We start from the raw sequence: 13,619 nt of genomic DNA, 5'->3' as shown, positions 1-13,619 counted from the left end.
GGAAACTTTCGATGAGTTTATTCTGCCGTGACGTATCGATATTTTACATATAGAAATATTATGTATAGTATAGTCTAACAGAGGTGTTGCAGACTGAATCAATATCTACACGATTTTGTATAAGTCCTTCGTCTACCTTAAGATGTCTAATATGACTTTAAGATGATAATGCGGCATGAGGTTCGTTTAAAATTTAATGAATGATTAACCCTAGGGTGGTCGTGCGGATCCAAGCTGATTAAACAGGCGGAATTTTTTGTTTTTTATATGGAAACACTTAGGTGGCGCCGAGTTTAGTAATGCCTATGGTACGCTGTGTGACGTCAGTAACAGCCGTGTGCTTGAGTGACTTGGATGTGTCAGGAAAAGTTTGAAATTGTTGATGAAATAAAATTATTTCTAAAAACTATTTTTATAAATAATTTTAACAAAATTTTATTAATTCACAAATATTCAGGCTGACTTTTTTTTTAATTTTTCTTTGAATCAAGTGAGACCTTCCTCCCGCTGACAATTAGTTATAGGTATTGGACATGTGAAATAAACGACGTTGCAAAGTAAAAAGGAAACCATCAAGCAAAGCTGTACAAGTAGTTTATAAAGTATAGATGGAAAAATAAAAAATAAATTTTCCTTTAAATACATTTAAAATTTTTGAAGTGTTTTAACAGAAAAAAATTTAAATAGAGATTTACTCAGGCAGTTTTTCACAGATTTGCTTAACGAGTTGCGTCAGTATGATTAAAACTTGACACATCAAAAAATATAAACCTTAAAAAACATATACATATCAGGTAACAAATTTTCCAAGAAGAAAAATACTTTATAAATATTTTATGATTGCTCTCAAGACAAAATACAGTTAGTCACTTTTAAAGAATTATTATAGTATAAAGTGTACGTTAGACCTTGTACCGAAGTTTCATAAACTTTACCTCACCCTATATTGTTCGCTTACTTCACATTATTTAGCTTTGTATATTCTCAATTTAAGTTGTCTCAAACTCTTCAGAGATATCAGAAAATTAAATTATATATTTATATACTTTGTAAGAGCAACCGGTAAGGACGAACTTAGTCTTATATGTAGAAAATGTTATTATATGTTTAAAAGTAGTATACAGGATGTTATTATAGCATATACGTACGGCTATCTCAGTCATTATTCGCATCTCTTAAGTTTCCTTGCCAATCTGAATTGAATTTTGAAAACAATTTCAAAGTTACAAATGAGAATGCTTATTTTTGGCCAACGCCGTCCAAAGACTGTTAGACTACTATAAGCCTTATAACATCCATTCATCTAAACAAGATTGTAACGATTTTGAACACAAAAACGTACCGAAAAGGTACAATTATACCATATTTTAAGTGTCCTTCTGTAATTATGCATATAACTTATATAAGTGTAAGTTTTCCAAAAAATGTAAAATAAATAAAATTTGAAAAACAAAATTTTATGAACGATGCGTGATTCGAACCCACGACCTCCGGCGTTCCGTGCCGGTGCTCTAACCAACTGAGCTAACCGTTCGAGTACCGCCTCGTTATAAAATTCTCTTTGCTTTGTTCAACTCTCAGGTTGTGTGTATTAATCCTAGAAGTGAGGGTTATCACTTTAAAAGAAAAACATAAAATATTGTTAATGTAAAATAAAATTAAAATTAAAAATATTATGAATTATTTGCATTAATCAATCAAAAGTGCTGCCAATCTAAAAACAACCAAGAATTAGAATTTAGCTCTCATAGAAATCACGTAAAAACCGATCAGACACTTTTGGAGATTAAGGTGAAATTAAGGGACACATATTTTCGAAACGATTTTCTTTTACTCTGTTTACAATAGAGGGAGAAAACTGCAGAAACAGAAAGAGAAAGAAAATTGCACATAGGGGACATAATATTGAAAAAAAAAAGTTATCATGTATTATAGTCACGCTATAGGTACTAAAATACATAAAAGGCTATATGTAAAGTAAAGTACACAATAAGTTGACTAAAATGTAAAACATTCACTTTACTTTTAAACGACTTCGCCGCGAGTGCGATCTAAGTCATAACAATTTATGAAAGATATACAAATATAAGTGCTCCTTCTAAACCTCTAACGTGACTTTACTATGATTATCTTCTATTATAAAGAATGAGTTTTTAAAGGCTCTTATAACAATTGGTTCTCATACTGAATCTCTGAAAAGTTATCAGCTAATATAGCTAGTAACGATAAAAATATACATTTTGGATGTCGTGTTCCTACATTATGTGATCTAAATGCGTTTTGACATGCAGGTACAGAACATATTTCGGCTTCATTTTCTTTTTTTTATGACAATGAATGATGACAAACGAGCAGGACGTTCAGCTTATGGTAATTGATACGCCCTGACCATTACAATACAATGCCGCTCAGGATTCTTGAAAACCCATGAATTCTGAGTACAACTGCGCTCGTCACCTTGAGACATAAGATGATTTCACTAGCTATGGCGCCCTTCAGACCGAAAAGTAATAATGTTTTCACATTACTGCTTCACGGTAGAAATAGGTGTCGTTGTGGTACCCATAATCTAGCCGGCATCCTGTGCAAAGGAGCCTCCCACTGGTTATAAAACTTTTATAATTGTATCATGTTCTAGTCGTCAAATTATTTATATTTACTGCTAGAATGATAAAACTTTTAATAAAGAAAAAAAAAATATTAAGAATGTTGAAAAAAAAATTACCTTGATTCCAATGTGTACAGGAAAGTCTGATGCTAATGCAGGTTGAGGGTGCAGCGCTGACATCAGCGGAAGTGGGAGAGGACAGGACATCATAGCTGCCACGGTCTGAAATAAAAAAAAATATGGTTGTTGAAAATAAACAGATTTAATAATAATATAAACTTACTACTAACAAATGAAGTTACCTATGTAAACTTGAGTAAACTGTTCTTAATATAACCCGGCTTCAAATAGTTTCTCAATTCGTGTGTTTTTGTATATTGAACTAAACTGATCCGGTCAAAAATGAATTGATAAGGAATATTCTTCATATTTCTTACAATTGTGCTTTGATTTTGGTCCCATTGAAAAAACTGCGATTGCAAACCACAAATAAAGACAAAATTAAAAGTCAAAAATTTATTTATTCACATCAAATCTACAGATTACTCGTCAACGTCATTAACTAAAAATACAATTTAAATACATGCTAATTTCTAAAAGCTTATACATATATATTTTAAAAATAATGCAATCTAGTTAAATAACACAAGGTTGAACCATACAATTTATAAAAAGTAACAACTATAATACAATTTTGTTCCATATTGTAATATCGTTTACGAAATCATAAGTATTACGTAACCATGCAATGTACGAGTATGCAACGACACAACTCTTTAATAAGTATTTTACGAGCATCAGGATTATATTCTAAAATCGTTTGAAGTTTGTAGTTATAAGAAAGTATTTGTAATAATACTATTCAACACACTACTTCAAAAATGAATTTACTAAACATATGTACATAGTTCAAAAGTTATGCACCATACAACGAAACGTTCTTTAAAATATGAACTAACCTATATTTGTACATAAAGTAAGTACCTAGAATAGAATAGAATAGAATACAAATATATTTATTTACCATAGCAAGTGACCATAACATCACATATTGCAACAACGCTTGGTAAATGTCGTGAAATTGCATCAGTCGTAAAGCAATAATGGCAGATGTCTACTCTCCCGAACTCTGAACAATGATAGCAAAACTAGTAGTAAAACAGCCCCGAATCATGAATCAATCTTCACCATTATTGATCAAATATGCACGAGAAACCGTTATAACTCTACAGGAACTGCAATTAGAAACCATTCGTCACCCTCCGTATTCACCAGTTCTTGCTCCAACGGACTGCAATTTTTTTCGTGATTTGGACAATTTTCTACGCGATAAAAAACGATAAAAAAGTTTCAATTTTTCGGTACAAATTTGATACTTTAACCCCTAATATATTTCTTGAATTTGCGCTCATTGAGTACAGTTTTGCTCAGTTGTACAGCACTGTGTGTGTCCCCTACGGTTTTTTTAATCTCTATAAAAAATATAAAATAAAAAAACACCAACCAAGGAGTTTCCTTTGAAGTGTTTTTTCTTAATACGTTAGTCTCTTACTGTGCTAGTATTATAAATAATTGTGCTTGGTTTTATGCAATACAAGAACATCTTATATTAAATAATATTTAATAACATAAAATTAAGTAAATATCTATAGTTTAGTACAAAATTTAACACTACGTACTTTTAAAATAGTTTTATGAAAAAAAATCCTCTGTCAAAAGATCAGTAATGTTATGAGAAACAGCCGGCTGACAGTGAACTCTTAGTAAAGGTATTCTAATGATTACGCTTTGAATATGTAATTCTATGACATTAATACTTTTGTTAAAATCACTTACAAATTAAAACTAGTAATAATCACCTAGACGACTAATTTGATTCAAGATAAGTCAATACTTATCTTAATTAAAATATACTTATCTATATATTAAATAAATAATGTCTAAACAAAGATTTGTTTAGACATTATTTACCAGTGGAAGGTAAAACTAGTAATAATCACCTAGACGACTTATTTGATTCAAGATAAGTAAGTAAATACTTATCTTAAATAAAAGATACTTATCTATATCTTAAATAAATAATGTCTAAACAAAGATTTGTTTGGAAATTATTTACCAGTGGAAGGCTCCTTTGCACAGGATGCCGGTTAGTAACACAACGGCATTTATTTCTGCAGTGAAGCAGTAATGTGTAATCATTATTGTTTTACGGTCTGAATGTTGCGGTAGCTAGTAAAATTACTGGGCAAATGAGACTTAACAATCTTACGTCTCAAGGTAATGAGCGCAGTTGTAGTGCCGCTCAGAATTTTTTGGTTTTTCAAGAATCCTGAGCGGCACTGCATTGTAATGGTCAGGGCGTATCAATTACCATCAGCTGAACGTCCTGCTCCACTCGTACCTTACTGTCATAAAAAAAGATAATTTAATCAAAAGCCTAACTCAGAATGTAATCTATTTCAATATAATTTTATCGATATATTTACAGAGTTTTTTGTTCAATAATCAGCTTACTTAATTTAAAAACCAAAAGAAATGCTAAAAATATACTCACAACTCGTATATTGTGAGCCCACAATTGTTTTGAAAAATAATACATCCATCGAAAACGTCGAAAACAATTTGGTTAGCAATAAATTTGAAAAGGCTACGCTCTAATATTCCATATGGATGGGTTGTGTTCGTTCAAAATGTTATGAATAATATATAGGCGTAAATGCAGGAACGGGTAGGATCAGTCGGTATTACGAGTCACTCTTGACAAATATGAACGTCCGCCGGCAAGCGGCTACAAACAATAATCTTTTACATACAACCGTGTTTAAATGTGGTTTTCAATTTGTGAATATTTGTAAACAATGACAGGTTTGTTTAGCTATTCGACACTGTTTGAATAACGTTAACATTTCATACGAACCTATCATTATATTAATTGAACGCGACCCGATAGATAGCTTGCTCATTTTGTATAGGTGGAATATACCGATGATATTGTGTGTTTGCAAACTGTAATTGTAATACTGTAAAGTTCAGTGGATTAGATTAAATAATAGTCATATATGAATAGATTTCAAGACGATTCGTAGCTATTTTATTGGTAATTATTATTATGCTTCAGATTAACTAAATCTTGAAAGTATTTTAATAATAGTTTTAGATGTCAAAGCACTTCACCGCTTAATAGGTTGTAATCGACTGAGCTCCTAATAATTTCACAGTTATTTTTATGAGTGGTGACTTATAATTTTGAAGAATTATTGTAAATGTTACAATTAATGAAAGTATGTGTTTTTTTATAAGTATTCGTCAAGATTCATTTTAATGCCGCTTAATATATTTAATTAGACTTTGAGAACAGATGAAATCGGTACATGATACGGTTCAGTATATATGCGGTTTCTCATGCCGTATGAAATCTTGTTATATTCAGGAACAGTAATGGTAAAGATATCTTTCTTTCGGACTGCGAATTCCACCATTGACATACCACAACCTGAGAATTGAACAAGACATGCAAGATTTACCAACGATACGTCACTCGAACGGTTGGCTCAGTTAGAAGAGTGCTCGCACGGAACACAAGAGGTCGCGAATTCGAGTCCCGCATCGTTTATAAAATTTGTTTTCAAATTTTATTTGTGTAATTAATCCCTGAAGTGAGGGTTATCCCTTTAAAAAATAAACGACTGTTTAGATTTGAAAGAGTGACATTTTAAGGCAATTTCCTAATATACAAATATTGGTGTTGAGCAGGTAATCAACTGTAAAATAAACCCTGTAGATGAAGCCACAGTCTGAGAGTTGAAAAAAACATAAAAGACTTATCGACGATACGTCACTCGAACAGTTGGCTCGGTGGAACGTTCGCTCGCACGGAACGCGAAAGGTCGCGGTTTCGAGTCCTACATCGTTCAAAAATGTTTTTTCAAATATAATTTTTTGTAAGTAATCACAGAAGTGTGGAATATCTCTCTAAAAATAACAAATTGTTTAGATTTTCATTTAACATAATATAAGTACTAGATGACATGTCAAAAAAAAGTTTCAATCTGATTTTAGATAATGATAAAAACATAGTTTTGTTTGAAATAACTCAAATGCACTCATCAAAGTGTATTTGGAACTATTTCACAAATAAAATATCCAGGAAGCTGATATTATGTTTTGCTGAAAACACAAACAGCCAAATTCAGTTATAATTAAATTAACCAGATATTGTTTTACAATAATAATTTTACATTTAAATTATTTGCGCAAAAGTAGCATTGCTTGCGTTTATTTCCTAGGAGCTTTTGCGCTGGTAAACAATAATTATAAATTTGTTTAATGATGACTCTCTGGAATAATATTTCACTGTATAATATTATCATTTACAAACATGTCTCTCAATATTGAATTATTTTGATTTTCAAATTGATTGTATAAAAACATATTTTGTACAATAATAATATCTTTTCGGCGTTTATAATTAAACTTATTTAGCGATATGAAAACTATTGCAGGTGAATATTTTTCTTACATAGCCCATGATATATTATCGGCGTCATACAATGTTGGCTGAAGCTTAGAAAAACTTCATTAAGAACTGTTTGTCAGATGTACGGTAGACATAAAATATTATTATGAAAAGGATAAACTGAACTTAATAAAGATGTGACTATCTATATTTAGTTCAGAGACTACAGTTATTGATAATAGACCTCGAGAATATACTTTATTGTTTTGTTTTGTAGACGATCCCTCAATGGGAGTCTCCTTTGCACAGGATGCCAGCATACTACTACGGTGCCTATTTCTGCCATGAAGCAGTAATGTGTAAGCATTATTGTGTTTCGGTCTGAAGGGCACCGTAAGGGCGAATGAGACTTAACATCTTATGTCTCAAGGTGACGAGCGCAAGAGTAGTTGTTTTGGGTTTCTCAAAAACCTGAGCGGCACTGCTTTGTAATGGACAGGGTGTATCAATTGCCACCTTCTTAACGTCCTGCTCACTGTGGTTCTCGTCACTTACTGTCATAAAAAAAGTGTTCTAATATCCATTATCTTTATCACAACAAGTCGGTTTGATTTCCTAGTTATTGTTTATTCGATTTAACTCATGACCTTGTAGTATTAAATATTGACAATCATCTCTATTTATTCGTACAAAATCATAAAAAAAGATAAGTAACGAAACAAGAGAAACGGGAGTGCTGATAAATTAAAAAAAAAAATTCGGGCGGCACCTTGATTTCGATCCTCGCATTAACGACGTCACGTCACTTCTACGTAATGTCTATAGTCCATAGTGTAGGCTATGCTTACTTACCTTATGTTAATTCATTCTTTGTTGTTTATAGATATGTGGCGTCACGGTGCCACCACTATGAACCCGGTTCGAGTCTCACCCGTCAGGTACCAATATGATTTAGGTTTTCCAATTCTTATGTATTTTTATTCCATTTTTATAAAGCTCTGGTGATTACTCTGACGCTACAAAAGACCCTAAGGACTTTCAGGTGACCCGGATGTATGCTCGTTTGTCTTCCATAAAAAAATTGAACTGACAATGTAATTAAAACATCATTAGACACAACTGTACATATAAAACTGTGCAGTTGACTTTGAAGGCGTGTAGTAAGGAACTCGTCAGTTGTCAGATATTTCAAAGCACCGTGCAAAAAATATAGAAATATTTTATCTTGAATCTTGCTTCAAGAAAGTTAGTGCTATAGATTATCACGACTGCGACACAAAATTGTCTCAGTGCCGTCCGATGAAGCCATGTAATACAGTGAAGCTGTTCTTGCCAGCGAAATGAATTTGCAACAAAAAATTTTAACGTGCACAGTAATGTCTATACAATATCTGTGTATAGTATAGTCATAAGCTTAGTATAAATTGTAATAGACGAACGCTGTGTGAGACTGAGATAGCTATCCTTACACAAAAACCTACGTAGGAGAAAGAGACGGAATAGATGGACCGTCAAACAATTTAGTGTCCATTAGTCTCGTATCAAATTGGACCGCTTTTAATTTTGTGTTTTTATAGTAATTACAAAAATATTTCCTCGTAATAATAAAAAATACCGTTGTGAAAAAATATGGTGTCGTGTTCTGTGTTAGATTATATAGTTATATAACATCAGCAACAGTCCAAATAAAGACACATGTCACAGATATTCCGATTCGTCTATACTGCTTTGGTGGGGCATGTTTTCGTACATTTGCACACGCAGTAAACACACACCAATTTTCTATTCTCTAAAGATTATATTAATTAAAAAAATATTGCATACGTGAATATGACGCCGTTTATCAATATTTGTCATAGGTATGGCAAGCCAAAAGCAAAATATTACACTCTTCACTAAGTCACTAACACATCTGTCTAATTACGCTAGTATACTTAGTTAACGAGTGTTGTATATATTATACAGGTTGTCCCAAAGTTATGGGACATGAAGGGAAAGTACCTTAAATATCGAAGATAGGCTATTTTACTGAAAGAAGACTTTATGTTATTTTTAAAAGTTAGTAATTCTGCATTCAAAGATTTTCTAAAAATTACTTGCCTCATCTGGGAATCGAACCGACTTAAATGTAAAAAAAAACACCCCTACTCTTATGATGCCAATCGAAAGAATGGCCAAAAACTAATAAGTCTTCTTAAGTAACATAGTATTTTAAAAGAAAGTAATCAATCAAAAATAACATAAAGTCTTCTTTCAGTAAAATAGCCTATCTTCGATATTTAAGGTACTTTCCCTTCATGTCCCATAACTATGGGGAATCCTATATACTAACTGGATAATACTGACAGCCCTAAGGATGTCGAAAGATGACCCTATGGTGTCAACATTCGGACTAACTGAAAACTCAAAATAACCTGCGTTGTGAGTACTTTCATTACTTTAATTCTCTATACTCTGTGCTATGACTTTCCCTAAGAATTTCAACGCCTATTATAATAAATGAATGAAAAAAAGATATACTTAATATTTCAAGAAGTTTAATATAATCAAATACACGGGCTAAACTAACTGAATGTTGTACCCAGGGGTGTGCTGAATAAATTGATGTGCCGACTTTGGGTTTGCCATGCGTGCCAAGCCGTTTCGAACAATCGTATATGTTCTTGATATCGTTTTAGCATTGCTGTATCATATTTTGTTGTTAAGAAATTAATATATATAATCCTTTTTTATTGTTGTTTAAACGTTATGTTTATTTTTGATAAAATTTTATATAAGAATGCTTTTTAATTTTTGTATTTTGTAAGTTTCTTATTTTATTGACAACATAACTACAATTAAAAACATGTAAAGTATTTTTCTGTTGCTTGGAACCATAATTATAACAAGTATATGAAACGCGTTGAGAGTATCCAAATGAAATTTCTAAAAATCATTAGATTTCACCTAAAGACATCTCGACAGCTATACTTGTAGTATACTAGCATTATATAATGATATATTTTAAGGATCGAAAGCAAATCCATGAGTATTTTAAAGTATTTATACAAATATTTAAGTATAAATTCATTAATGGGATGTTGGATGTCCCGCAGCTATTGGGTAATATAAATATTCACATGCTTACTAGAACACCTCCACTGGTAAAATATAAGCCGTTTGTACCTCGCATAAAACCCCCAACTAATATGCTGTTACGGCAATACAACACTATAATTTCACAAATAAAATTTGAAAACAAAATTTATGAACGATGCGGGACTCGTACACACGAACTCTCGCGTTCCGTGCGAGCGCTCTTTCCACTGAGCCAACCGATCGAGTGACATATATTTGCATGATTCAAGATTTATTATGTCGCGGGTTCGCTCCCGTTCGTCCCGCATCGTTCATTATTTTTTTATTGAAATTTAGTTTGTTTGATAAAACCCAGAAGTGGTGGGTTATCACCTTAAAATAAAATAACAAATTTTTTAGACTATAATTTCAAACAAGCAACTTTTGGATAGTTTGGAGATACGTTAGCACTATTTAAGAAAAGCCTGAAATTCTGTTTTGTAAAATACAATGACGTAATCTTATTTTTTATAACAAACGCATTGATAAATATTGTATTTTAGTAATTACTAGCTGACCCAGCAAACGTTGTATTGCCGATATTAAAATCGCGATACAAAAGTAACTGTTGATCGTAGATGGGTGAACATTTGAAGTTGTATGTATTTTTTAATGCTGACTTATAATCATAACGGCTTGACTGATTTTCATGAAATTTTGAGTGCATATTGGGTAGGTCTGAGAATCGGACAACATCTATTTTTCATCCCCCTAAATGTTAAGGGTGGTCCACACAAAACTTTTTTTTTAATTTTTTTGACATTTTTTTTTAAATTTAGGTTTGATTATGAGTCAGCACTAAAAACATAAAAATACATACAACATCAAATTTTCACCCATCTACGATCAACAGTTACTTTTGTATCGCGATTTTAATATCGGCAATACAACGTTTGCTGGGTCAGCTAGTAATTCTATAAATTCACATAATCGCCTCAAATAAAGAAAATATTAAATTCATGTTTCAATCACGAATGTTTTAAGGGCAATAAATATAGTTTTGGGTATTATTATGTAAATTGAAACAAAATTGTAAGTAAAGGCATTTAGTAAGTATTGCGTCATATGTGGATGAACATTATTTTGTTATTCGGTAGATTTCTCGTCATGCTCGCTTAAATGACTCTGCTTATGGTGGCGACGTGGGGCGGGTCGTTTCCATCCCTAAAATATGGTCGAGGGAGGCGATGGCTGGTCCATGCGTTATGCTCGTAAACTGCGCTACTCGTGGTGGCTGGATGATCTTGTTACCGGGAGGTCTGCTTGATGTTTTTTTATTTATTTCCTTTATTTAAATGTCTTAAAGTTAAAGTTATTATATATTTTACTTAATGAAATGCTCACATAATGCCTCTATTTACTTACGGTATGTGTGGATTGATGCATCTACTGTACTCAATAACTCTTGTGTTTATAATTATTAATTTACTTTTTTTTAGTTACTCCTGCAAGCCTTTCAATTTCTGACGTTTGAGTATTTTGTTACGTCATTTTGCATATATTGTAATTGAAATGATTTGTAAATTGCATTAAAAATAGGTAACTTGTAAACCTAACTTGTTTTGAAAAGAGCAACCTTAGAGTCTCTTGCTCAATCTTCTCTGAGGAAACCTGCCTTCCGAATCAGCTGTATGAAAAAAATGACATATTTCAAGTGTAATATAATTTACCTATGAAATAAATATATTTTTGATTTGATGTGATTTGATATATTGCGTCTGGGGCAAATGCAACACCATTTTTTTTTGTTGTACAATGTGTAATAAACTTACACGCTAAGCCTTACAGAATTTAACTTAATGGGAAGGGAAGACAGTTCCGTGATAAAGTAGATTACACCTTATTCATTAGCATAATTAATGGAGTTAAGGTTAATGAAATATAAGTTTTCCCACTTACGCATAGTTAAGGGCGTTAAGGTTTAACGTTATACCGCGGATAATTGATGGTGAGAACAATAATGTGAAATTTGTATAGCCTATATTATATTATACAGCCTGTTCCTCACGGTTGCTTATTAATTAAAATAATGAAAAAATTTTCAATATACTACCACAATGAGAAATTGTCTATTTAGAAAAAAGTTTAATATCACTGTTTGGTTAATTAATTTCAAAGTTTACCGTTATAAAGTCAAATTCAAATAATTTGGTTCAAAATAGGATATATGATTCAAAAATGTATGCCTCAGACCTGAGAAGAAGGGCGCTATTAAATTTTCTGAGCGGGACAAAATAAATTACAAATCATCGTTAATTGACAGACGGTGTTAAATTATTGAAAACTAAGAATATTAGGTGTATGAACAGTTTTTTGAAGTGAAAACTAATTTAGGGGCGTTGAGCACTTTTCTTGGTATAAAATGTTAGATCAAAAATGACAATGAAAACAAATGACAGTTGAAATTATCGATGAAAGATATATTCTTCTAACTAATTCGCGCCTCTTTACAGAATGTGTTCATCATTGGATTCTCACATTAATGTCGACCTGTTTTCGCACTCCTCTACTACTGCATTTAAGACTAAGTTAAAACAACAATTACTGTCCTTACCTTAAACCTCGTATCTTTATTCATTATTATATCCCTGTCTGTGTCTTTATTTATATAATACTGTGTATTCGCCTAAATATTCTATTGTTTACTTATCCTATCGTTCTGTTGTCATGTCTGTAAAATTGTATTCTTTTGTGTTCTCAGTGAAACTATTCTAGGATATATCCAATATTGTAATTTGTATATTTATTTAACTTTATTTGTACTTTAGTGATGTATCTGTTTGTTTCCGTAATAAATAAATAAATAAGTAATTTAAGTTCAGCTATTTCAACTAATAATCATTGTACCTACTGTATTTTTTAATGTTAAATAATTGTAATATTTCTGAAGTGTAAAATTTATTATGAAATATAAATTGTAATTATTGTGTACGATAGCGCAATAAACGAGGAATAGTTCTTGGACTGTCTTGATGCCAGTCCACTCCCTTATAATTTGAGCCAAGACTTCTTTCTTCTTCCAACACCTCTTTTCCCAGAAATTTTCCACATCAAAATAGTTTGCAGCAGGCGGTGCCTATCGTTGCGCAGTATATGACCGAGGTACGAGATCTTACGCAGCTTAATAGTTCTCTCTAACTCGATGTTCTTCTGCATTCGGACAAGGACTTCGTTAGACACTTTAGTCGTCCAACAAAATACACTAAAAACACTTAGTTCTTCATAAAGTTGCGATATTCTCAGTAGGGACTGAACCTGCAACCTCCTCTGGAATTACTCCATCAATAGGCCCTTAAAAATGTTGATGAAGAATAAATTACCTTTTCTTATGTTAGTGACCACTCTATCAAATCAACCTACCACCACAATCATCCCTATATTCTAGTCACCTTATAACCAGAGAGAGTTCTGTGCAATCCAATACTCACAAGTGTGTCG

At 32.0% G+C, this 13,619-nt stretch overlaps 1 protein-coding gene across 4 annotated transcripts in view; it reads right to left on the bottom strand.

Annotated features, from left to right (window-relative positions):
* The window catches only part of LOC126969419 (polypyrimidine tract-binding protein 2), a 583,624-nt gene that overhangs the window by 324,263 nt on the left and 245,742 nt on the right, over positions 1 to 13,619 (bottom strand). For all 4 annotated transcript variants that reach the window (XM_050814836.1, XM_050814861.1, XM_050814829.1 and 1 more), the window contains exon 2: positions 2,726 to 2,830. Coding sequence is in view for 2 of the 4 variants with exons in the window: in XM_050814829.1 (XP_050670786.1) it covers positions 2,726 to 2,818 (93 nt within the window). In the remaining 2 variants the exon portion in view is untranslated. The remainder of the gene's footprint in view (positions 1 to 2,725; positions 2,831 to 13,619) is intronic.

The sequence above is a fragment of the Leptidea sinapis genome, chromosome 1 (assembly GCF_905404315.1).
Source record: "Leptidea sinapis chromosome 1, ilLepSina1.1, whole genome shotgun sequence".
Classification (NCBI taxonomy): domain Eukaryota; kingdom Metazoa; phylum Arthropoda; class Insecta; order Lepidoptera; family Pieridae; genus Leptidea; species Leptidea sinapis.
Note: the sequence above shows the minus strand (reverse complement) of the source record. Positions and strands in the feature narration are given on the sequence as shown.